Genomic DNA, 26,564 nt, shown 5'->3' with positions numbered 1-26,564 from the left:
CCTGAAGTGTCCATGGCCAATTAGGCTGATGACTCAGAAAAAAAGATGGAGAATGAAATGCCCAATAAAAACCATTTATGAAAGCGTGCAACACAAAACGTAGTTCTCAGATATCAACACATGCTCTTAACATCACGTTTATAAGACAGTTCAAAAACTTGAAATGGAAAGGATACACGTCCATGCAGTGTCTTTTACAGACATGAAAAGAACCCACCAAGCTCACCTGCAACCAAGGAACAGCAGGAGGTGCCAATGAGAAGCAGAGAATTTTGTCATTACTGAAGTTGAAGCAAACACAACACCCAGGGTGCACTGTGACAGGAAACTACCTCAAGTTACAGCACTGAACATTCCTAGAAACTTATCTGAATTAAAAAAAATTACTTAACAACCAAACCTACACAAACCGGCCCCAAACCGGAAGGCCTCCGCCTTCACGGCGGCGCTCCAGTGCGTCACCAGCACGACCCTGTCCCACCCTTGCACCGGGAACACAGGGCGCTGGAAAGCGGAATGCAGACCAGATTGGCGGCTGGGCCCCGCGAGCTGCCAGCCCCCCACCTCTCCCAAGACCGGCGCAGCTCATGCCTATTAGCAGCCCCGGGGTCGAAGCTTCACTCTGATTGGCGGAAATTCCGATCCCTAATTTGCGTAGGGCTTGGGGCCAGTACCCGCGCAAGCACAGCTTCATGGGAACCTGTGGCCAGCGCGGCTTGAGGGTCCCAGTTCCCAGCGCCTCCCAGTCCTCTCCCTGTCGTCCAGCCGGCTCCCTTCCGGGCGCCTGGGGCAGCGTCTTGCGGACCCCTTCTTCCTGGACGTCCCGAAGAGGCCAGAGCAGAACCGGCCTGGTGTTCAGACTCTTCCGCTCCGCCCCCCACCCCGCCCCCAGCCTTTCGGTGGCGGCGGCAGCAGTCCCGGCCCCGGGCCCCGGGCCGGAAGGGGTGCGGGAGCGGCACTGCGGGGCAGTCCCAGCTGCTACAGTTCTGGGCCACTTTGCAGGACACAAAAGTACTTAATTGCGTGTTGTGGTGCCTGGCAATTAACGTGTCAGACCCTGCTGTAGCAAAGGACTGGGCACACAGGAAGTGTTCAAATCCATGGAACAAAGAATTTTTTTTGGAAAAGATTTATTTATTTGAAAGGCAGAGTTAGAGAAGGAGAGAGAAGAGACAAAGAGGTCTTCCATCTGCTGGTTCACTCCCCAAGTGGTCCCAAGGAGCGGGGTTGGGCCAGGCCAAAGCCAGAGCCCGGGGCACCTTCCGGGTTTCCCACGTTGGTGTGAGGGCCCAGGGACTTGGGGTACCTTCCACTGCTTTCCCAGGCCATCAGCAGGGAGCTGGATGGGAAATGGGGCAGCCAGGACTGGAACCAGCCCCATATGGGATGCTAGTGCTGTAGATGGCAGCTTCACTCGCTGTGCCACAGCGCTGGACCCATGTAACAAATATTTGCACACCAATTATTAACACTGGGGGAAAACGGCAAAAAGGCAGTTCTTGATTTCATGGAACTAATGGTCCAGATGGGATGAGGGACAACAGAAGAGAAAATAAGTACCGAATTAGCCGTAAAGTGCCTCTGCGTCCAGAGGAAAGACAGGGGAGCCCGCAGAGCAGTCGCTGGGGCTCTGGCCAGGCTGGAGCAGGTGGGCAGTTTCTCCCACAGCCTCAGATCCTCGTCCTCAGAATGCAGCCCCCTGTTCCCTATGCCAAGGAGGTCTTGGCCTCTGTGTGACAGGCACTCAACTCGGGCTGGTTTTCAGCTAAAGGATTCAGACAACTTCCAAGTATTAAGAGAGAAGAGACCCAACAAGAACCCTCCCCAAAGCTTCTTTTTTATTTTTATTTTTTGACAGACAGAGTGGACAGTGAGAGAGACAGAAAGGTCTTCCTTTGCCGTTGGTTCACCCCACAATGGCTGCTGCAGCCAGCGCACCACGCTGATCCGAAGGCAGGAGCCAGGTGCTTCTCCTGGTCTCCCATGCGGGTGCAGGGCCCAAGCACTTGGGCCATCCTCCACTGCTCTCCCGGGCCACAGCACCCAAAGCTTCTTTAGTTTTATTCCTCACCAAGCCCCAGTGTACCATGTGTGAAAGAATCTATTCCTTAAGACTTATGCCAGAAGACTGGGTAAGATCTGGAACTCGACCCGCTCGCCCGCCAGCATCATTTTCCATAATGTAGGTAGAGGTTTACCAAATAGAATTTATTCTGATAAAAACATTTCAAGAACTTAATTGTAGAACACAGAGAGAGACCAGAGGCTGAGCAGAGAACAGCCTGCTGCTAGAGGCCCCAGACGAGGGCTAAGCACCCCGAAAGAGACCTGCTTGGAGGAAGGCTCTGCTAGCCCTAGCAGGAAAAGGCAGCCCAGGGGGCCCAGAGGTTCAGTGATGGCAGCTGCCCAACAGCCTCCCTGGGGTGCCTCGTCACAGCCAGGTTAGCCACTTCCTCATGAGCCCACAACCATCAATTAACACAAAGAAGCACACAATGCAAGAACCTGTTACCAGCAGTAGTATTTAGTGCTGGCTATGAGGCCGCTTAGCCACGGGCTGCTCCTCCTCCTCCTGCTTCAGCCATCGCTCCAGGGCCCCTGCACCGTCTCTCCTGAGGGGGAATGAGGACTTTGCTGCTCTGCCTCTCTTGGTGGGGAATGAGGCCTTTGGTAGGAACTGGCTGGACCACTGGGGCACCTCCGATTCCTCCTTTTCAGGTGTTTTTGGTTCTTCCTTTTTGGGTGAATTTGAGGCCAGCCACTGCAACATCTTCTGGCTGTTGCCTTTGGCCTTGATCTCCTAGGAAAAGTGGAAAAGACTCAGCTAAACTTTTAGAAAAAGCCCACTCAAAGGGAAGAACCTGGGGAAGAGGTACCAGCTGCTGGCCCTGGGCTGGAAGATGCAGCCAAGCGCCAACTGGGCCCTGCAACACGAGTGGGCAGCAGGGAGTGTGCTTTAAGGGCAGGGAGCAGTTCCAAAAAGCAAGCAAAGAAGGCAGTTCAGGAAGAATGCTAGCAAGTAAGGCTGCAGGTGTGCGAGAGCTTCCAACAGCCACCGACCATGACAGGGATTTGCTGGCTTATGGTCTCCTCTTTGGTCTGTCTGTACAACTGTCCACTGCTACTCCCTCTCGTGGCTTTCCTTACACCTGTACCTCCACGCTGAACTGAAGGGTCCTCAGTGTACTGACACCTCTCCAGAACACTACTTCCCCACGTAAGGACCATGGTGGAAATAGGGCAATAGCTCGTGTAGAAGGAACATAGTCACATGTCTAGGCATGTAATGAAAAAAAAATATTAAGAGTTGCAGGAGTTTGTGGAAAACTAAGACAAAAGAAACAAAAGGAAAACTGAGACAAAAAGACACCGACTACAGACATGGAAAGCAAAGAAAACTGAGGCACGGGATGGCTGCTCTTGCAATCACCCTCACTGACATGCTCAGGCATCATTTGATGCCTATTCTTGGAACACTGTGAGCATGTCCTATTTCACATCCTTCCAAGCCACCAGTGCTAGCTGCCAACAACCCCTACTCCTAAACCCTTACCCCAGAATGTCCGTGGGGGCCAGCCTCCCCACTGCAGACCTTTTGCCTGTTCACCCTCCCTTCAAATCACACCCTATAGATCCTTGCCAATTCTAAGAAACTAGTTTGTGACAAGAACGTTGTCAAGCCCTTCTAAAGAGACAGAGGACTGGCATGCCTCCAACATACAGCTGGGAAAACGGAGGTACCGAAAGTTACCATCCAACATCATGGCTGGTTAGGAGCAGAGATACAATACCGTCAAGAGCTCCTTTGTCTTGGCCGGCGCTGCGGCTCAATAGGCTAATCCTCTGGCTGCGGTGCTGGTACCCCGGGGTCTAGTCCCAGTCAGGGCGCCAGATTCTGTCCCGGTCACTCCTCTTCTAGGCCAGCTCTCTGCTGTGGCCAGGGAGTGCAGTGGAGGATGGCCCAAGTCCTTGGGCCCTGCACCCCATGGGAGACAAGGAGAAGCACCTGGCTCCTGGCTTTGGATCAGCGCAGTGCACTGGCCGCAGCGGCCATTGTGGGGTGAACTAACGGAAAAGGAAGACCTTTCTCTCTGTCTCTCTCTCTCTCTCACTGTCCACTCTGTCAAAAAAAAAAAAAAAAGAACTCCTTTGTCTCATCCTCACCCTCTAGATAAGGAGTCCTCCAAATGGCTTATCAGGTTCACCAACAAAGTTCCCACTGTAAAAGGTCGGATCCTACAAGCAGGGGCCACCCTGACAGAGTTGGAAAGGACTGTAATAGTCCCAGGTCCCTACCTTTTTCATCACCAAGTGGAGAGGAGCCAGACACTCGGGAGTGTTGTTCCGTGAGTTGCTGACCACAGAAGACACTGGATGGAAGGTGATGTTCTCTGTTGGATGGATTAACTTCAGAGCTTCCTCAGTTGAGACCTCACCAAAGTCAAGCCATTTAGAGACTGCTTCGTCCCCGTCCAATATAGCTGGCATCCTAGCGGGAAATGGAGATAGAGGTTGGGAGAGGTAGAGAGAGGGGAAGGAGAGAAGCAGGAAGAGATATGAGCCAGCTGATGGCTCAAATCAGCACAAGGAGCAGCTCCCTCTTTATCTGCACCTGCCATGTATATGTTCCCTGAACAAGACTTGGTAAGGATGCTAGATTCAGTACTTGGAAAGCCATGTTATAATGTTTTGTGGCAAAGGTAGTTAGGGGTGAGTGCTGTGTATGGATCTAGTATAGTACGCTCCAGTATATCCTCTAGCCAATGTTCAATTTTCCATAATGGCACAAACTACAATTAAACATAAAACAGATTTGGAAAACTTGTCTGCCAACAATGTCCAGCCTCAACCACTGGTGAAAGGCTTAATGGAAGAAACCACTAGTCACCTTATTGTGAACACAGGAAACTAAGCCTTAGAAAAGCAGAGGCTACCAAAGATGTTGGGAAAAGACTATATGTCTACTGTCACTTTTGTGTCCTATGCCAATGCACAACATGATACATACTTCATCAGTGTATGGTACAACTGATTTCAGGAAACAAAAGTGTGAACTTCTATATGAATGGTTTAATTCTATTCAACAAATAAAACATGTATTTTAAAAATATTTTAAGGGAAGGTATTGTGGCACAGTAGGTTGAGCTGCCTTCTTAGGACACTGCATTCCATGTCAGAATCCCTGGTTCAAATCTCAGCTGCTCCATTCTATTTCTGCTTCATCTGGGGAGTGAACCAGCAGATGGAAGACCTCTCTTTCTCTACCTCTGCCTCTCTGTAACTTTGCCTTTCAAATAAAAAAAATTTTTTTTTTTTTAAAAGTCCTAGCTGCTCTGCTTCTGTTTCTGGGTAGAAGATGATGGCTCAAGTGCTTGGGACCCTGCCACCCATGTAAGAGACCTAGATGGAGTTCTGAGTACCTTTTCAGCCTGGTCTAGCTCTAGCTGTTTAATGTATATGAGGAGTCAACCAGCACATAGAGGGTCTTGGTGTATGTCACTCTGCCTTACAAGTAGATGAAAAACAGAAATATTTAAAGGTTCACAGAAAACGTGTACTATGGGGATTGGTGTAGTGGTATAGCAGGTTAAGTCACTGCCTGTGTCTCAGCTGGTCTGTTTCTGATCCAGCTACCTGCTAATGCACCTGGGATAGCAGTGGAAGATGGTCCAAGTACTGTCATCCACATGGGAAACTCATAAATAAATCTTTTTTAAAAAATAAAATGAAACAAAATATGTAGGAGAAAAGTGTGCATGAATTTCAAAAATCTTTTTTCACAAAAACAAACTTATCTTTTAATTCCATTTTTCATGAAATTTTTGAAGCTCCTCATAGTTTAATTGGCCATAATTCACAGAGCTTTACCTAACAACAGATAAAATAACAGTACATTTTAAAATTAGTAGTGTTTTAGATGATCTAAGATAGAGGAATTTATTTTCAGATTAACTAGCAACTAACTAACTTTCATGTATCACATGAAAGCATATTTTCCCAGATACAGCTTAGGAGAAAGCTAAATAAAGTGGGTAATTCTGATAGGTATAGTACTACATTCTTTTCAGTAGAACACCAAAAAAGTCACTTCAGAGTATGCTTATGCAGCAAAAACTGTGAAGGTGTTAAACAAGTACAGTCAGTTCTGCTAATGCTTGTTTTAAAAATATTTGTTCCAATGCGACTGATACATCAGAGAGCAACTGGAGCATAACAAAAATTCTGTGCTTGCTTTGCACAATTTCATCTGTAAGAGCCAGGAGGATGGACACAGACAACTGCCCCCTGCTGCTCGGAGCCATGTAGGAATACACACAATGTACATCTGCACCCACCTTGAATGCTGACAGCTACCTTGACTCATGGCACATTATCCTACAAAACTGGGTTTTACTCTTCGTTTGCACTTGTGAATTTTTCTATATATAGTAAAATAACACATGTTTAAGCCCCCTGGTTCAAAAAATGGCAGGCAATACATGAAAACGGAAATGTTTTAAACACTGAAGAGCTTGAAACAATACAGCATCTTGAAAGAAAAATGAGAATGTGGTTATCCTGAGCAGCAACATTTATAAAGGATTCCACATCAGTGACATGCTGCAAAAATAAAACGTCCATGGTTGAAACAAAGTCAAAAAGTGCCATGAAGCCAATACCAACCAGACCTAAAACAACAGAGGCAATGGAAAGATGGTTAGGAGCCAGTGCTGTGGCGCAGTAGGTAAAGCTGTTGCCATGGTGCCGGCATCTCTTATGGGTACCAATTTGAGTCCTGGTTGCTCCATTTTTTTTTTAATTTATTTGAAAGAGTTACACAGAAAGGAGGAGAGAGAGAAAGAGAGGTCTTCCATCCACTGGTTCATTCCCCAAATGGTGGCAATGGCCGTAGCTGTGCCAATCCGAAGCCAGGAGGAAGTCTTCCATGCGGGTGCAGGGACCCAAGGGCTTGGGCCATCATCCACTGCTTTCCCAGGCCATAGCAGAGAGTTGGATTGGAAGTAGAGTGGCCAGGTCTCGAACTGGTGCCCATATGGGATGCTGGCACTGCAGATGGCAGCTTTACCTGCTATGCCACAGCACCAGCCCTTTTTAGTACTAGTAGCAGGTAGTGGTTTTGTATGTTGCTACAACTTGCAAAGCTTTCTCCTGTCAGAAGAAGCCCGACAGAAGAAAATGCTGCCGAAAGAACTTACAGCAATGATACAGACGTTAACTGAGAGAAGCAGCAAAATATTGGATCAAATGCTCAATTTGATTACACAGGCAACTGTTATAAACACTTGCTTCAAAGGAACAACTTTTTCAAAGACTGAAAAACATGCCTCAGGACTTCAGAATTCAAGATCACAAACTGTGTATAACCTCCCTCCTGACACTACATAGTAACTCATGAGTTATTGTTCTGCCTTTTTTTTTTTTTAACGATTTAATTTATTTGAAAGGCAGAGTTAGGGAGAGGTGAGAGGTGAGAGGAGAGAGAGGCGAGAGGGAGAGAAAATCTTCAATCTGCTGGTTCACTCCCCAAATGGCCACAATGGCTGGTGCTGGGCCAGGCCAAGCCAGGAGCTGAGAATTCCATCCAGGCTGCCCAAGTGGGTGGCAGGGATCCAAGTATTTGGACCATCTACTGCTGCTTTCCCAGGCACATTAGCAGGGATGCTGGAAATGAAATGGACCAGGTAGGACTTGAACTAGCGCCCATATGGGATCACAGGTTGGTAGCTTAACCCACTGAGCCACAATGCCGGCTCTGAGTGTAGTTCTTCTAACACCTCTTCCACAAGCAAACTTTAAGTCTTATTCAAGGTCAAGTGTGGCATTTGCATATTTCCTAATAACAGGAACAGAACTGGTTCTTAATAGGAATTAGGTTCCTGTTTTTTTATTTTTATTTTTTAAAGATTTATTTACTTGGAAGGTAGAGACAGAAAGAGATCTTCTGTCTACTGGTTCATTCTCCAAATGGCAGTGATGGTCCAGAAGGGTCAGGCTGATGCCAGGAGCCAGAAACTCCATCTGTTCTCCCACGTGAGTGGCAGGGGTTCATATACTGGGGCCAACCTTCTGCTGCCTCTCCTCGAGCAGGGGCACTTGGAAGTGGGGCAGCTGAGATTTGAACCAGCATCCAAATGGGATGCAGAGTTGCAGGTGCTGGTTTGATCTGCCGTGCTACAGACTACTCCCCTATTTTTTAATTTGACACTGGCAAAACTTTTTGAGTGTTGTCTCCTTAACCTCACTCTTGCATAAGTTATGTAGTTTTATTTATTAAATTTTATTTATTTAGAAGGCAGAGTTACAGAGAGGCAGAGAGAGAGGCGCAGAGAGAAGCAGACAGAGGGAGGTCTTCCATTTGCTAGTTCACTCCCCAGATGACCGCAATGGCTGGAGCTGTGCTGATCTGAAGCCAGGAGTCAGGAGTCTCTTCTGGGTCTCCCATGTGGGTGCAGGGACCCAAGAACTTGGGCCATCTTCTACTGCTTTCCCAGGCTGTAGCAGAGAGCTCGATTGGAAGTGGAGCAGCCAGGACTCAAACCGGCACCCATATGGGACACCAGCACTGCAGGCGGCAGCTTTACCTGCTACACCATAGCGCCGGCCTCAAGTTACATAGTTTTTACAGTTTCACATAGTGCAGTAATTTTTAGGAATGACATGTCATTTACAGCCAAACTCACTCTACCTGTACTTTGTGTAACAACTGCCCTTAATTTCTTATTCTCAAAAAGTCTGAAAGCACAAACTTTACTTGACTCCTTTAGGCTGCAGGGATGAGAACTGTGACTTGCCTGGGGTGGATGTCATTCAAGCCTTGGCAGGAATCTACTGTGATGATGGTATAGGAGTAGAGGAGGTCTCCTCCCTCTGGGGGCTCCCAGCAGTCGAAGATCCCAGCCATTGTCAGCAGCCTCCAGTTGTCCCAGACTTGCTCCCAGTCCTCAGAACTGTACGCAGCACCCATGCTGCCTGACTGAAAGCAGAAACCACAGGCAGGTAAGATGCACGCAGCAGTCCTTCTCCAAATGCAGCCTGGATACTACTGTAGACTCAACAACACAGGAATCGTTCTGGAAGTCATTCAGCCCGGGGCCAGCACCATAGCATAGAATGTTAAGCCCCTGCCTGCAGTTCTGGCTGCTCCACTTCCAATCCAGCACCCTACTAACATGCCTGGGAAAGTAGTGGAAGATGGCCCAAGTCTTTGAGCCCCTGCACTCACATAGAACACCTGGATGAAGCTCCTGGCTCCTGGCTTTGGCCTCATCTCAGCCATTGCCATTTTGACTATTTGGGGAGTGAATCAGCAGATGGAAGATTGATTGATCTCTCTCTGCCTTTCAAATAAATAATTTTTTAAAAAAATATTTATTTATTTATTTGAAAGTCAGAGTTATAGAGAGAGAGAGAAGGAGAGGCAGAGAGAGAGAGAGAGAGGTCTTCCATCTGCTGGTTCACTCCCCAGATGACTGCAATGGCTGGAGCTGCGCTGATACGAAGCCAGGAGCCAGGAGCCTCCTCTGGGTCTCCCACATGGGTTTAGGGGCACAAGCACTTGGGCCATCTTCTACTGCTTTCCCAGGCCGTAGCAGAGAGCTGGACTGGAAGTAGAGCAGCGGGGACTCAAATCGGTGCCCATATGGGATGCCAGCACTGCAAGCAGTGGCTTTACCTGCTATGCCACAGCGCTGGCCCATAAATAAATCTTTAAGAAAGAAAAGAAGTCATTCAGCCCATGACCTATTAACCCCTCTTAATGGTCACCAAAAGGAAGAGGTTTGGTGGTGAGTGCTCAGAGAAACTAGATTCATGGCTCCATAATATTTTCAGAATTTAACACCTTCACAGGGTGTTAAGGCCTTCCTTGGTCTATCCCATGATTCTAACTGTAGCCCACATTGCTAATTTGAACCCACACTGTCAGTAAATGAAGCTGTCATGTACTTCTATGTCCCTGTGTCTTAATAAGCAACTTCCTCTGCCCAAAATGTCCTTCCCACCCTTTCTCATCAATGCCACCTCCTACTTGCTATTCAAGATACAATTCAAGAACTAGAATATAGAAAGCTGCAAAGTATGTCACTTTATCCTAACAATTAGGACAAATATTGATAATCTACAACACCATAACTTTTTTATCTAACTTGGCAGATAGATAGATATAGGGAAAAAGAAACAGAGATTAACAGAGAAAGAAAGAAAGGAAGAAGGAAAGAAGGAAAAAATAAAGAGAAAGAGGCTGGCACCACGGTTCACTAGGCTAATCCTCCGCCAGTGGTGCCAGCACTCCGGGTTCTAGTCCTGGTTGGGGTGCTGGTTCTGTCCTGGTTGCTCCTCTTTCAGTCCAGCTATCTGCTGTGGCCCGGGAGTGCAGTGGAGGATGGCCCAGGTCCCTGGGTCCTACACCTGCATGGGAGACCAGGAGGAAGCACCTGGCTCCTGGCTTTGGATTGACGCAGCACCAGCTGTGGCGGCCATTTGGGGAGTGAACCAACGGAAAAGGAAGACCTTTCTCTCTCTCTCTCTCTCTGTCTAACTCTTCCTGTTAAAAAAAAAAAGAAAGACAGGTAGATCACTCCCCAAATGCCTGCAACAGTCGTGGCTGGACCAGGCTGAAGCTGGGGGCCAGTATTCTATCTAGTATGCATTAGCAGAATCAGGTGCAGAGATGGGAGTCTGACAGGGGATGTGGGCATCTGAAGTGGCGTCTTAACTGATGCACAACATACTCGTCATCAAAGCATAACTTTTTAAAAGTTTATTACAGAACTGAGGTTTCTGGGCAACCAATAAGCCTGAAATTTAAGGCAAGACAGGGACTTTCAAAAGGAGATGGGATACAAACACTGGCTAATTGGTGACAACAGAAGGAACACCGGGCCTTCATAGAAACCAGTAAGAATTCAAATTAAAATGATTATTACATTGCTAGAAGCAGAGTACAGCTAACACAAATGGTCACAAGAAGGAATGCGAGCAGGGCAGGAGGTGGGAGGTAGTCCTCCTTGTTTTGCATGGATAGAGGAGGGCAGTTCTCTGCTTCAGAAAAGGCAGGAAGCCTGGTCTGAGGACGTCAACCCTCAGAGACAAGACTCAAACTGTCATGCAAAGAGCAATGATCCATCAGCCCAAGGATACAAGCCAAGTCCTACTAACTCTACAGACAGGAAAAGGATAAACTCCCTGGAGGCGGCACTTGGTGCAGCCGTTACCACACCACCTGGGGCACCTGTGTACTATACTGCAGTGTGGGGGTACTGGCTCTGCTGTCGATTCCAGCCTCCTGATGATGCTCATCCCGAGAAGCAGCAGGTGATTGTCCAAGGATCTGGGTTCTTTTCCCTCATGTGGGGGACCCACATTCAGTTCCAGATTCTTGGTGTTAACCTGGCCAAACTTCTGCTGTTGGAGGTATTTTGAGACTGAATTAGCAGATGGAAGATGTATCTGTCTCTTTCAAATAAATAAATAAAAATTAGGGGAAAAAGAGAATAAAGTCCCCAAGCTCTGAGGAAGGTGCAGGATCACGTAGAAAGCTTGAAACATAGGTCTACCCACGACAGACAGATTCAAAAGAGAAGAATCTTCAGACTATCAAGCACCCAGTAACAACAGCAGTCCACAGGCAGAGCAGGCCGAGCCTCTTCACGGCTCAGCCTCACAGCAAAGTCCTGCAGCTACCAAGAAAAACACTCTAGAAAATCAATCCTTGGGGCTGGTGCTGTGGCATGGTGGTAAACCTGCCAGCAGTGCTGGCATCCCATATGGGCACCAGTTCGAGTCCTGGCTGCTCTACTTTTGATCCAGCTCCCTGCTGATGGTCTGGGAAAGCAGTAGAAGATGGCCCAAGTCCTTGGGTCCTTGCGCCTGTGTGGGAGACCTAGAAGAAGCTCTTGGCTTCTGGCTATGGATCAGCGCAGGTATGGCCATTGTGGCCATTTTGGGAGTGAACCTCCAGATGAAATACCTGTCTCCTGTCTCTCCCTTTGTCTGTAGCTTTGCCTCTCAAATAAATAAAATCTCACCCTAAACACTAGTAATCCCCAGAAAAACAGAAAGCCAGCAGTAAGCAAAGGTAATTTTATCAACAACGAAACCCCACATTTCCTTTAATTCCTGGTATGCTTAGCTCACTCTCACACATTACTGGCCTACTAGAAGAATTTCCAGCTGTAAGTATTATTTTTTAAAAGATTTATTTATTTAGGGCCGGGGCCACGGCTCAATAGGCTAACCCTCTGTATTGCGGTGCCAGCACACCAGGTTCTAGTCCTGGTCGGGGCGCCGGATTCTGTCCTGGTTGCTCCTCTTCCAGGCCAGCTTTCTGCTGTGGCCCGGGAGTACAGTGGAGGATGGCCCAAGTCTTTGGGCCCTGCACCCACATGGGAGACCAGGAGAAGTACCTGGCTCATGGCTTCGGATCAGCGCGATGTGCCGCCGCAGCGTGCCGGCCGCGGTGGCCGCGACGGCCATTGGAGGGTGAATCAACGGCAAAAGGAAGACCTTTCTCTCTATCTCTCTCTCTGTGTCTACTCTGCCTGTCAAAAAAAAAAAAAATTATTTATTTATTTGAAAGAGTTACAGAGAGAGGAGAGGCAAAGAGAGAGGGAAGTCTTCCATCAGATGGTCCACTCCCCAGATGGCCGCAACGGCCGGGGCTGCACTAATCCAAAGCCAGGAGCTCTCTCCCTGTCTCCCACGTGGGTGCAGGGGCCCAAGGACTTGGACCACTTTCCACTGATTTCCCAGGCCATAGCAGAGAGCTGGATCAGAAGAGGAGCAGCCAGGACTAGAACTGGTGCCCATATGGGATGCCGGCACTTCAGGCCAGGGCGTTAACCAGCTGCGCCACAGTGCCAGCCCCTATAAGTATTATTTTTCTCAGTTTTTGTCCTATTTACTATGTCTAGCCACAATAAAACTGTAAGACACACAAGCTGGAAAAAATAATCAATTGCCAAGAGATGTAGAAATCGACATAACTAATCTCGAGAGATTACATGTCTTAGATGTTGAAATCGAAGTCAAATATTAAAGACTGGGAACTTAGAGTATGTAGAATTAATATGTTAAAGGCTCTTGCAGAGGGGCCAGTGCTGTGGTGCAGGGGGTTAAGCTTCTGCTATTTTTAGAAAATGTCCAAAACATGCAAATTCACAGACAGGAAACAGATTGGTGGTTGCCAAGAGCTGGGAGGATTAAAGAGTGGAGGGTGAAGGGGCATGGAGTTTCTTTCTGGGGTAATGAAGATGTTCCAAAATTGGATAGTGGCAATGGCTACACAACCTGAAGTAGAACTTTAATGTAATCTATCAGTGAGTTGATGAATTTTATCCCAGTAATGCTGTTATTAAGAAAAAAAAACAAACTATGTGAGTTAAGGAAAAAATGTCCTTCTTTGGATTAATTTGCTCCCCTGTACCTTTCCAATACATTCTGTGAGTGTTAGTGATGATACCTTCTCTGTCTTGACTTGGGGGAAATAGATGAAGAATGGTTGCCTCTGATGTGTGCACCGATATCGCTGCCACTCATAGAATCCATCTGCTAAAACAACACAGCGCCTTCCCTTTCCCAGAGGGACCTGCGGGGAAATAAGAGCAAGGTACAGTTTGAGTGACACAAACTTCTGCTATTAACATGTCTTTGCAGAAATCTCAAGATTAACCTTAGAGTAGTTATTTAATTTCTCTGTATTTCCTTTTCTTATGCCTAAGGTCACCACTCAATTACAAATGTATTAAAAAGATTAAATAATGTATATAAATGCAATCAGCTCTTTTCTAACAAGTAAGTCCTAGTGGTAGCTAGTTTCCAAAGTTGGATGCTCAATGAACTACACTTTCCAGTATTCACCCCCTACCTAGTCCATCTCCTCCCATATTGAATTTGGTCTGGTTCTGTACAGCACATCTCAGAGCAGAAGGGATGCTGTAGGATTTGCCAATGCTAAGTCAAAGCCTTGCAGCCTCTGTTCAGCTCTCTTGTATCATGAGCTCTGGGTTGCGAGTTGCCATGGCACATTAACTACTCTGACATGCCCAATCTAGGCATGTGCAATGGCTTTCAGTTGTTCTAGCTATCCTAGCTAAAGGGTCAGATGTGGATGAAGAAGCCATCTTAGACATTCAGCTCCAGTTGCCATCTGATTACAACTACAAGAGACCCTTTAAGTGAAAAGTGCCCAACTGAGCCTGGACAATCCACAAAACATGAGCGATAATAACGGTTTTGTTTTAAATCACTAAGTTCGGGGGTGGTTTGTTTTAAGGCACTAATAAACAGCACAGCATCAACATTAACAACTGCAAACACTGGAACCTTATTTTAATTCTCAGGTATGGAAGGTACTAACAGCTCTGATGGAAAAAAGAATAGAGGATGTGCCTTTCCCCTAGATCAGTCACCTACCTTTCTTTTTTTCTGATACTTTTAAATGTTAATATGATAATACAAAGAGAATAGATTTAATGTACTTCATAGATTCAATTCTAAGAATATAATGGTATTCCCTTCCTCCCTCCTACCCTTCCCCTAGCCAACTACCTTGAATGACTTTTTCTCCATCATGGTATCACTACGACAGTTGAACATGCTGAGCTGTAACTTGGAAGGATCATTTTCTTTGAACCAAAATGGGACTAAGCCCCACCGCATGGGAGCAATGATACGCTCAGATGAGTCTGCATCCTGCCACAGAAAAAGGTTAGAATCTAGTGAGACAATGAAATTTAGAAAACCAAATTAGCCTATGCATTAATTTAGTTTTAAAATACAAAAAGTACAAATTATTAAAAGTGGAAAAGTCTACTTGAAAACACTTAGCATTTACTAGAATGTATGGCATTCTGTTTGAGTAGGATGGGGAACAAAGAGGTTTAGTTCCTATAAACCTGCAACTGTTGCTACTATGGAAGACAGTACTAGATCCTGCATTTCATGTGGTCTCAGTTCTCAAGAGGCAGGTAATGAGGTCCATGCCATTACCAAGGGACACACAGGGTGATTATGAGGCCATACAGGAATGCCTAATCTCAAAGGGATTGCACTTTTTTTTGAAAGATTCATTTATTTATTTGAAAGTCAGAATTACACAGAGAGAGGAGAGGCAGAAAGAGACAGAGAGATAGAGAGGGAAGTTTTCTGTCTGCTAGTTCACTCTCCAATTGGCCACAACGACCGGAGCTGTGTTGATCTGAAGCCAGGAGCCAGGAGCCTCCTGAGGGTCTCCCACATGGGTACAGGGGTTCAAGCACTTGGGCCATCTTCTGCTTTCTTAGGCCATAGCAGAGAGCTGGATTGGAAGTGGAGCAGCCGAGACTTGAACTGGTGCCCATATGGGATGCCAGCACTGCAGCCAGCAGCTTTACCCACTACGCCAAAGCGCAGGCCCCACGTAATGCATTTTAACCACACAGACCTGAAAATATTAAGCAGTAATCTAAGATTCTATGGGCCAGGGGCCGGCACGGTGGTGTAGCAGGTTAAGCCACCATCTACAGCGCCAGCACCCTATATGGGCAGGTTCGAATCCTGGCTGCTTCACTTCCAATCCAGCTCCCTGCTGATGTACCTGTAAAAGCACTGGAAGATGGCCCAAGTGCTTGGGCCCCTGTATCCAAGTGGGAGACCTGGATGAAATTCCTGGCTCCTGGCTTTGGCCTGGTTCAGCCTCAGCTGTAACGGCCATTTGGGGAGTGAATCAGTGGAAGGCAGATCTCTGTCTTTCCCTCTCTTTGTAATTCTCTCACATAAATAAATAAATCAAAAAAAATTCTACAGGCCAAAGGCCAGATACGTGGTACTCTTGAGTATCAAAGGAGAATGATCTGGGGCCGGAGCTGTGGCATAGCATGTAAAGCCACCTCCTGCAGTCCTGGCTGCTCCACTTCCAATGCAACTCTCTGCTATGGCCTAGGAAGCAGTAGAAGATGGCCCAAATCTTTGGTCCCCTGCACCCACATGGGAGACCCTGAGGAAGCTCCTGCCTCCTGGCTTTGGCTCGGTGCAGCTCTGGCCATTGTGGCCAACTGGGGAGTGAACCAGTGGATGGAACACCTCTCTCTTTTTCTCTCTCTCTGCTTCTCCTTTTCTCTGTAACTCTTACTTCCAAATAAGTAAATGAATCTTCAAAAAAAAAGAATGATCTGTAATAGATGGAATAAAGAAGTACCAGCTCCTGATCAGGGATGGCGCAAGGAGGCTGAGGGGCAATCCTTGAACTGTATCTCACAAGAGGGTTCTTTTTTTTTTTTTATTTTTTTTTTTTATTTTTATTTTTATTTATTTATTTTTTTTACAGGCAGAGTGGACAGTGAGAGAGAGAGAGACAGAGAGAAAGGTCTTCCTTTGCCGTTGGTTCACCCTCCAATGGCCGCCGCAGTTGGCGCGCTGCGGCCGGCGCACCGCGCTGATCTGATGGCAGGAGCCAGGTGCTTCTCCTGGTCTCCCATGGGGTGCAGGGCCCAAGGACTTGGGCCATCCTCCACTGTGCTCCCGGGCCACAGCAGAGAGCTGGCCTGGAAGAGGGGCATCCGGGACAGGACCGGTGCCCCTACCGGGACTAGAACCCGGTGTGCCGGCGCCGCAAGGTGGAGGATTAGCCTAGTGAGCCGCGGCGCCGGCCCACAAGAGGGTTCTGACAGGGAAGTGATGAGAGCGAAGATGAAATCAGATGACCAAAAAGGCATATCAGGAATGTCTAACATTACACATAACATTATACGTATCAGCAATGTGTAAACAAGTAACTTTGTGCAGAAGAGTTAATGTAGTAGGCCTTAGGATGCTACACAATTTTAGCAGACCTACTTAACAAAGCTGACCCTCGGTATTTTAGAACTTGGGTTTTCTTTTTTAAATTTTTTTTATTTATTTTTTTTTTTAAATTTTTGACAGCCAGAGTGGACAGTGAGAGAGAGAGAGAGGTCTTCCTTTGCTGTTGGTTCACCCTCTAATGGCCGCCGCGGCCGGCTCACCATGCTGATCCGAAGGCAGGAGCCAGGTGCTTCTCCTGGTCTCCCATGTGGGTGCAGGGCCCAAGCACTCCCGGGCCACAGCAGAAAGCTGGCCTGGAAGAGGAGCAACTGGGACAGAATCTGGCGCCCCGACCGGGACTAGAACCCAGTGTGCTGGCGCCGTAAAGTGGAGGATTAGCCTGTTGAGCCATGGTGCTGGCCTAGAACTTGGGTTTTCGACAGAGCTTCCACCTTTCCCTAACTGATAAGAGTGGTTTACCCTTGCTAATCTGCTTGTGTAAACAATGACATTCATGTTGAACACATGCTTTCTTTCTGTGAGTCTGGAATTTTAGTACTTGCTAGGCAGAGTGCCTCTGTGACCAACCTTTGCCCAATGAAAACCTTGGGCCCTGAATCTCTAAGGGGTTTCCATGGGCAGAAGCACTGTATACTTCTACCTCATGTCTCATTATTGCTAGACAAAGCAATAGGCTTGGTGTGTCCTCTCACAGGAAGAAGAGAACAGGAGGAAGCCTGTGCGTGAATTTTCCCAAACTCCTATTTGTGTCTTCTACCCTTGCTGATACTATGTCCCCTCAGTATAGTAAGCCTTAGCTACAATATGTGCAGTATGCTGAGTCTTTGAGTCTCCAAATACAGGCAAGGTCTGGGGATTCCCAATATACGTTGTCAAACATTTTTTGGGTAATGAGCCCCTTGAGAATTTGATGAAATCTACAGATCAAAATGTATTGACGCATTATCTGTATACTATGGTTATGAAGGGACCAATAAGCAGAGTCCGCCCTTTGGTTACTACTATAATGATCCTGGCGTGAGGATAAGATGGAACTGTTTAATAGCAGCTGATAATAAAAGTTACATCCAAAAGGAAGGGAAAAACAAAAACCCTATGATGTAAATGGATGTGCATGGTGAAACAGAAATGATTAAATTTTCAATCCCTGAAGAGTGAAATAATGATAGGACTAGTGAACAACAACAAAACTGGGAGAGGGGTTCAGTTTGGGCCAAGATCCCAAGCACACAAGGAATTTTTGATACTAGTGAGAAGTCTGTGGCAATTCGAAAAATGGCTGCAAAATCTTTGACACTTCTCTTGAGAGTTGGGAAGGTCTATGTTCTCTCCCCTTGAATTTGAACGGCCTTATAACTCACTTGTAAGCAACAGCATGTGGCACAAGTGACACTGCATGGTTCCTAAGGCTAAGTCTTCCTTGTTTGTCGGTGCTGCTTCTAGTGCCATGAGTTGCCTTACATAATCAGCTACCCTAAAACAGCCATGCTGTGAGAAGCTCAGGCAACATGGAAATACTCTGGTCAACAGTTCCAGTTGAGGGGCCAGCTTTATAGTATGGCGGGTTAAATTGCCGACATCCCATATGGGGACCAGTTTGAGTCCCCGCTGCTCCACTTCTAACTCAGTTCCTTGCTGATGCGCCTGGGAAGGCAGTTAAAGATATCCCAAGTACTGGGGACCCTGCACCCATGTGGGAGACACACATTAAATTCCTGGCACAGCCCTGGCTGTTACAACCTTTAAAATAAACAAATCTTTAAAAAAAAATAAATTAAAAAAAAAAAAACAAAAAAAAAACAAGTTCCAGTTAAAAGCCAACATCAACTGCCAGATAAGTGAGGATGCCTCTAGACTGGGGTTGGTGAACCTTTTTGTCAAAATCCAGATACAAAGTATTTTAGGCTCTGTAGACCTTACAGTATCTACTGCAATTCTACCATTACAATAGCAAAGCAGTCATGGCTAACACACAAATGAAGGGGTTACTGGTTTCTTAAAATTTCATTTACAAAAACAAGTGGAAGGCCCAAGTTTTCTGACCCTTGCTCTAGATGATCCTAGCTACAGATGCCAAGTTTTCCCAGTTGAAGGCCAATACATTGAGGAGACAAACCATACCAACCATGCTCTCCATCCTAACTCCTCACTGGTACAAAATAAAAACTACGTCCAATAAGCACTCAGAGACATAGAATGAAATCTTAGCGGAGGAGCTGACATGTGGTACGGCAGGTGAAGCTGCCACCTTCATTGCTGGCATCCCGTGTTGCAGTGCTGGTTCAGTCCCAGATGCTCTGCTTCCAGTCCAGCTCCCTGCTGATTTTGCCTGGGAAAGCAGAGGATATGGCCCAAGCACTTGGGCCCCTGACATCCATGTGGGAGACCTAGAACGTGTTACAGGCTCCTGGTTTCAGTCAGTCCCAGACCTAGCCATTGTAGCTATTTGGGGGAAAGAACCAGTGTAAGGAAGATCTTTTTGTCTGTCTCTTCCTGTCACTTTTTCAAATAAATCTTTAAAAAAAAAAAAAAAAAACTTAGGAAAGTGGCAGCATATTAAACAGAAAGGGTCAAGAAACTTCTGTCGATGGCCAGCACTGTGGCTCAACAGGCTAATCCTCCGCCTAGCGGCGCCGGCACACCAGGTTCGAGTCCCGGTCAGGGCGCCGGATTCTGTCCCGGTTGCCCCTCTTCCAGGCCAGCTCTCTGCTGTGGCCCGGGAGCACAGTGGAGGATGGCCCAAGTCCTTGGGCCCTGCACCCCATGGGAGACCAGGAGAAGCACCTGGTTCCTGCCTTTGGATCAACGCGGTGTGCCAGATGCAGCATGCCGGCCGCGGCGGCCATTGGAGGGTGAACCAACAGCAAAGGAAGACCTTTCTCTCTGTCTCTCTCTCACTGTCCACTCTGCCTGTCAAAAAAAAAAAAAAAAAAAAAAAAAAAAAAGGCCGGAGCCGCGGCTCACTAGGCTAATCCTCCACCTTGCGGCGCCAGCACACCAGGTTCTAGTCCTGGTCGGGGCACCGATCCTGTCCCGGTTGCCCCTCTTCCAGGCCAGCTCTCTGCTGTGGCCAGGGAGTGCAGTGGAGGATGGCCCAAGTCCTTGGGCCCTGCACCCCATGGGAGACCAGGAGAAGCACCTGGCTCCTGCCATCGGATCAGCGCGGTGCGCCAGCCGCAGCGCGCCTACCGCGGCGGCCATTGGAGGGTGAACCAACGGCAAAAGGAAGACCTTTCTCTCTGTCTCTCACTGTCTACTCTGCCTGTCAAAAATTAAAAAAAAAAAAAGAAATTTCTGTCGAGGCCAGTGCTATGGCTCAGTGGGTTAAAGTCTTGGCCTGCAGCAGTAGCTTCCTATATGGGCACCGGTTCCAGTCCTGACTGCTCCACTTCCAATCCAACTCCCTGCTAATGCGCCTGGGAAAGCAGGAATCTCCATGGTTCAAGTGCTTGGGGCCCTACACGCATATGGGAAATGCAGAAGAAGCTCCTGGCTCCTGGCTTTGGATCGGCTCAGCTTCAGCCATTGCAGCCATATGGGACTGAATCAGAGGATGGAGGACCTCTCTCTCTGTCTCCACCACTCTCTGTAACTCTGTCTTTCAAATATTTATATAATTTTTTTTTTTTAAAAAGAAACTTCTGTCACTGTTGGTAGCATGAAGAGGGGCAAAGAACATTTACACGGATGAGCATGGTGGCTCATTTATAGCAGCAGTCCATTAGCACTGCTATAAAATACAATAGACTGGGTAGTTTATAGAACAAAGAAATGTATTTCTCACAGATCTGGAGGCTGGGAAGTTCAAGACAAAGGCACCAACAGATTCGGTGTCTGGTAAGGACCCACCCTCTGGTTCACAGAGGGCACTTTCTCACTGAGTCCTCACATGGGTTCTCTTTTTTAAGTGCACTAATCCCATTCATGAAGCCTTGAAGCTTATGACCAAATCACATCCATAATACTATCACCTTGAGGTTAGGATTTCAATATGAACTTTTCAGGGAACAAACATGCAGCTGTGGTCTAACAAGACTTTATTTGTAACTGCCAGGGGTGGCCTAGGCTGAAGCCAGGAGCCTGGAACTCTATCTGGGTCTCCTATGGTCCAAGCACTTGGACCATGTTCTGTTCCTTTCCCAGGTGCATGAGCAGGGATGTGGATGCAAAGGGGAGCAGCTGGGACTCGAGCAAACATGGGATACTGGGGTGGGAGGTCACAGCTCAAACTGCTGCATCACAAAAGGGGCCATGCAACTGCAGTACTGATTTGGGAGGTTACAAATATTCAACATGTTAGTGATTTTGTAAATATGGAAATCTAAGAATAATGATTTCTTGTGTGTGAAAGAGCAAGAGTGGCCTGCGCTGTGGCTTAACAGGCTAATCCTCCACCTTGCGGCGCCGGCACACCGGGTTCTAGTCCCGGTTGGGGCGCTGGATTCTATCCCGGTTGCCACTCTTCCAGGCCAGCTCTCTGCTATGGCCCGGGAAGGCAGTGGAGGATGGCCCAAGTCCTTGGGTCCTGCACCCGCATGGGAGACCAGGAGAAGCACCTGGCTCCTGGCTTCGGATCAGCACAATGCGCCGGCCGAAGCGGCCACTGGAGGGTGAACCAACGGCAAAGGAAGACCTTTCTCTCTGTCTCTCTCTCTCTCTCACTATCCCACTCTGCCTGTCAAAGAAAAAAAAAAAAAAAAAAAAAGACAATCTCACTCTCTCTCTCTGCTTAACTCTTTAAAATGAGGAAAATGAGGTTTTTTTTTGTTTTTGTTTTTTGTTTTTTTTTTTTTTGGACAGGCAGAGTGGACAGTGAGAGAGATAGAGAAGGTTCTTCCTTTTCCATTGGTTCACCCTCCAATGGCCGATGTGGCTGGCGTACTGCTGCCGGCGCACTGCGCTGATCCCAAGCCAGGAGCCAGGTGCTTCTCTTGGTCTCCCATGCAGGTGCAGGGCCCAAGGACTTGGGCCATCCTCCACTGCACTCCCGGGCCACAGCAGAGAGCTGAACTGGAAGAGGAGCAACCGGGACGGAACCAGCGCCCCGACTGGGACTAGAACTCGGGGTGCCTGCACCGCAAGCAGACGCAGCCGTGGCCCGGCCACAAATAAGTAAATCTTTAAAATAAAAAAATATTTTAAAAAAATCCTCCTTTCCACAATCAAATGTGCCTTCCAAGCACAACAACCCTCCACCCAGAGCATAAACGAGAACAGGAGAGACATCACCACCTTACAGCCAACTATATTACTCTGGTTAGAAATATGAAAGACGGCCGGCGCCGCGGCTCACTAGGCTAATCCTCCGCCTTGTGGCGCCGGCACACCGGGTTCTAGTCCCGGTCGGGGCACCGATCCTGTCCCGGTTGCCCCTCTTCCAGGCCAGCTCTCTGCTGTGGCCAGGGAGTGCAGTGGAGGATGGCCCAAGTTCTTGGGCCCTGCACCCCATGGGAGACCAGGAGAAGCACCTGGCTCCTGCCATCGGATCAGCGCGGTGCGCTGGCCGCAGCGCGCTACCGCGGCGGCCATTGGAGGGTGAACCAACGGCAAAAGGAAGACCTTTCTCTCTGTCTCTCTCTCACTATCCACTCTGCCTGTCAAAAATTTAAAAAAAAAAAAAAAGAAATATGAAAGACAACAATACTCTACATCTGAGGTTCTCAATATGAGCTGACTCCAACACATCCCTTCCCATTGCCCAGAGACTTCTGGCAGTATCAGAAGGTATCTTCCAAAGTCATGACACAGAAACGGCAGTGGGGTATACTACTGGCATCTACTGGGTAGAAGCCAAGGACACTGCTAAACATTCTACAGTGCATAAGACAGCTACCCACACGATCAATCACCCTCTCAAACATTTCAATAGTGCCAAGGTTGAGAAATCCCACTCTCACAAAGTCTATAGATCATGTGTTCACTGGACAATTACAACCCAAACCCAAATGGAGGACAAATAGAAAGTAGCTGAGAAGCCAAAATACTGCTCAGTATTAGTCATCTTTTCCTCTCCATTTTAGGACTTCTGAACTGGACAGCTGGTGGCAATGGGTGAGTGAATCAAAGAGGAAGTAATCTGCAAATCAGTGGTTTCAAATGCAAATGCTGCAATCTATACATACATGCTGGCCGTTGATGATTTGGATGAATTAACGGCTGGTTCTAATTTTGCTTTATAATTTAAAGGTTTGAGGAAAATGAAATACCAAATATTTATAAAACTAAGAAATCCTAGCAGTCTTAACTACACTTAGTAGAGATGTGCAGTCCGGCACTCCATCAGTAAACGTGTATCAGTGATTCAGAGGACGACCGTATGGGTGAGAGGTTCCGCCTAACCCATTCCTGGTTCAAAGATGCATTCACTAAAATGGGGACAGTGATCTGGATTTAGGTTCCAGCTCTGACCATCACCAGTTAGTCACAATCTTTATATCTGTTAAACTTTTTTTTCCAGTTAACATTCATTCTATAAATCTAAAGAACTGGTATAAAGACAATTAAGGTTAAAAAAGAGTAAGGTTCACATATGCACTTAAGCCTGTGTCCTCACTTGAAATTATGGCTTCCTTTGAAACATGTTTTATCTTTTCCCCTTCAAGATTGCTTAGGATGTTTATTTTATCTTGATTTCTTCCCCATTTTATTTAAAAAGATCCCAGGCAGTGGCTTAACCTACTGCACCACTCTATCCACCCCAATTTCTTTCTTTCACAATCACTCTTGTGGTACAAGGAGTTATGCTATTACTTACAACTACTTGAGCCAAGGCCTGTTCCCAGGGTGTGCACTAGCAGGAGGCTGGAATGGATGGAAGAGCTGGGACTCTAAACCCAGGCACTCCAATACTGGATGCTGGTGTCCCAAGCTGCATCTTAACCACTGTGGCCCACACCGTCCCCAAGAATAAACTATTTCGTGTTGGGGCAGGTGTTTGGTACAGTAGTTGGGATGTCACTTGGGCTGTCCATATCCCACACTGGAATGTCTGCTGGGATTTCAGCTTTCTGTTAATGTGCACCATGGGAGGGCAGCAGGCGATGGCTCAAGTACTTGAGTCTCCGGCACCCATGCAGGAGTTGTGGGTGAGTTCCTGGCTCCTGGCTTCAGCCTTGCCCAGCCCAAGTCATTGTAGGCATTTGGAGAATTAATCAGCAGAGAGAATATCTGTTTTTCTTTCAGATAAATAAAAATAAATAAAAAATTTTTAAAATTTACTGTTTCAAGTAAATTGCTTCATTCAAGCCCAAAAAAATCAATGTTATTTGGTATTTTTTCAAAATAATGTGACCCCTGGAATAAGGGAATGAGTCCTTTCTATCATTTATGATTTGAGTTTTGAAAAGTATGTATCAGGGGCTGGCGCTGTGGCATGGTGGGTAAAGCCACCACCTGCATTGCTGGCACCCCATGTGGGTGCCAGTTCAAGTCCTGGTTGCTCCAGTTTCGGGTCCACCTCTTTGCTACGGCTTGGAAAAGTAGAGGAAGATGGCCCAAGCACTTGGGCCCCTGCACCTGTGTGGGAGACGTGCAAGAAACTCGTGGCTTCAGAATGGCCTAGCTCCAGCCACTGAAGCCATCTGAGGAGTGAATCAGCAGATTGAAGACCTTTCTCTGCCTGTATATATATCAAATATATAAATTTATATATCTGAATAAATTAATAATAAATAAAATTTTTTTTAAAAGTTCAGTGCTTTAAAAGAATAAGGAAAAGTATGTACCACAGGTTTCCAGGAAGTAAACAATCCTGATTTTTAAAAATATGATCAAAGGCATTTCAAACTTACCTCCTGGAACAAAGCATTTTTATCTCTTTCTCACACACACACTTTCAAGAGATAAAACAATTAAAATATGATTGTAAGTGATGTGTCATACCACACTAAAGGGATTAATACACAATGAGTATGATTAAACTTTAGATAATAGCAGCCAGCATTGTGGTGTGGTGGGTAAAGCAGCCACCTGTTTGTGCCCTGGCTGCTCCACTTCTGATCCAGCTCCCTGCTAATAATGGCCTGGGAAAGCAGCAAACGATGGCCCAAGTGGTTGGCCCCCTGCCACCCATGTGGGAGAGGGGACAGGGATGAACCTCCTGGCCTCAGACTGGTCCAGTGTTGGCTGCTTTGGCCATCTGAGAGTGAACCAATGGATGGAAGAGCTCTCCTCTCTCCCTCTGTAACTCTTTCAAAATAAATGAACTATTTAAAAAAAACAACACTTCAGATAACCAAAACAATTATGTGTTTCTAGCTTCAGTTAAACACAGATATAAAATAATAAAAACACATGCAGAAACAATACAAACTTTTCAATGTTCATGAAGAATCAGAAGGGTTTTAGATCAGCTGGTCTGTCCTAGGTTTGGAGATTTTAATTCAGCTGGTGTGGTAAGGGGCATGGAAAATTTTTTTAATATACTCAAAAGAAAAAAAAAGTACTCAAATTGAATGACACTGATCATCAGCTAGGTTTGAAGCCTGCTCTCAAAGAAATATTCAAATATAAGGCTCTTATACATTTCACATGCATTAAGACTAGAGTGCTTTATATACCAAACCCACTTAAATTGAGTTAAGGAAGACTGGGTCATCCTCTAAGGTCAGGTGGCGGTGGGCTAGGTCAGAGTACATGACTAAGGGTTGGCTTTTAATGTCATCCCAGAGGCTCATCCCAGCTACATGGCCATCACAATGCCGGGCCGGAAGCCGGTGGGGAGCAGTTGGTTACCTTCTCAAAGTGCAGCCGAGACAGGAGCACGGGGCTGTGGGACTGCGGGCTCTTGTTGTAGGAGGGGCAATACTTGTCCGATTCTCTCCACTCGGGGAGCCTGGGCCGGCCCCTCCGGTCGCGATAGGCACAAGCTCTGGTGAGAACGTCCAGAGGCAAGTGGCAGGAGGTTCGCCCACACATGTTCCGCACGGCCTCTCACAACCTCTGACGGCCAAACACGGAGAAACGTTAGGGCTCATTCCTTTACAGGCAGCGTCCTCTCCCGACCCCGCAGGCTTAGTGCTGCCCAGAGCACCGACGGTGGCGCACAGCCCTGTCCAGCACCACCCGATCTCTTCGCTCCGTGCAAGACATTATTAAATAAAGCCTCAGCAGGTGCTCCAGCAATGTTCCTGAATGCAAGAAAACGGGTCCCCGAGCGGCAAGAGAAGGTATCTCCGGGCACTCCGGGAGCCGCCAGCTCCTTCCTCCGAGCGACTTTCGGTCCCCGCACTCCCCGGGCCTCCCCGCCTGCTGGGGCCTGGGCCTCACGCCGGCGAGCACCCTCCAACCGGAGGACGCGGGCGGGCGAACGGAGCGCGGCCTCCCGCCCCGACGGCAGGGCTCCTCACCGCCCGCCAAGGTCCGACAGGCCCGCCCCGCACACCTGCGGGCCGCCGCCTGCGCTCCGGAAGCCAGCGACGCTGCTCGGGGAGCGGGCAGCCCCACGGCCGCCGGTGACGCTGCCCGCTCGGCCGCCCCGCGTCAACTCCCACCTCTCCCCTCGGCCCAGGCCCAGTCCCGGCAGCCCCGCGTTTCCTCGCCTCGCACAGGCCCGGACCACCGAGGCGGTCTCCCTTCCCCTCAGCCCCGGCACCACGACGGGCGCCGGCGTTGCCTTGCCTCACCTCACCTCACCGCACCTCCCAACGTCCGCGCGCCCCCCTCCCGGCGTCGCCGCGGTTTCTTATAGCGGGCGCGCGGGCCCAGGCCCCGCCCCCTGCGCGCAGCCTGGCCCCGCCCCCAGCGGGGCGCCCTCCCCGAGCGTAGCCTGGCCCCGCCCCCAGCAG

At 47.8% G+C, this 26,564-nt stretch overlaps 1 protein-coding gene across 3 annotated transcripts; it reads right to left on the bottom strand.

Moving 5' to 3' along the window:
• Positions 1-936: 936 nt before the first annotated feature.
• On the bottom strand, positions 937-26,483 carry HMCES (5-hydroxymethylcytosine binding, ES cell specific). Of its 3 annotated transcripts, none has more exons than XM_062200560.1 (7): positions 26,403-26,483; positions 25,513-25,719; positions 14,548-14,691; positions 13,460-13,585; positions 8,793-8,974; positions 4,297-4,489; positions 937-2,800 (listed from the first exon to the last, which is right to left on the bottom strand). In XM_062200560.1, the coding sequence occupies exons 2-7, from the start codon at positions 25,693-25,695 to the stop codon at positions 2,525-2,527; spliced, it is 1,104 nt and encodes a 367-aa protein (XP_062056544.1). In that variant the 5' UTR covers positions 25,696-25,719; positions 26,403-26,483; the 3' UTR covers positions 937-2,524. The 3 variants fall into 3 exon arrangements, with proteins under 3 accessions (XP_062056544.1, XP_062056545.1, XP_062056546.1); XM_062200561.1 differs by having other exon boundaries at positions 26,408-26,483; XM_062200562.1 differs by having other exon boundaries at positions 26,393-26,416.
• Positions 26,484-26,564: the final 81 nt, after the last annotated feature.

This window comes from Lepus europaeus, chromosome 9 (genome assembly GCF_033115175.1).
Source record: "Lepus europaeus isolate LE1 chromosome 9, mLepTim1.pri, whole genome shotgun sequence".
Lineage (NCBI taxonomy): Eukaryota > Metazoa > Chordata > Mammalia > Lagomorpha > Leporidae > Lepus > Lepus europaeus.
Note: the sequence above shows the minus strand (reverse complement) of the source record. Positions and strands in the feature narration are given on the sequence as shown.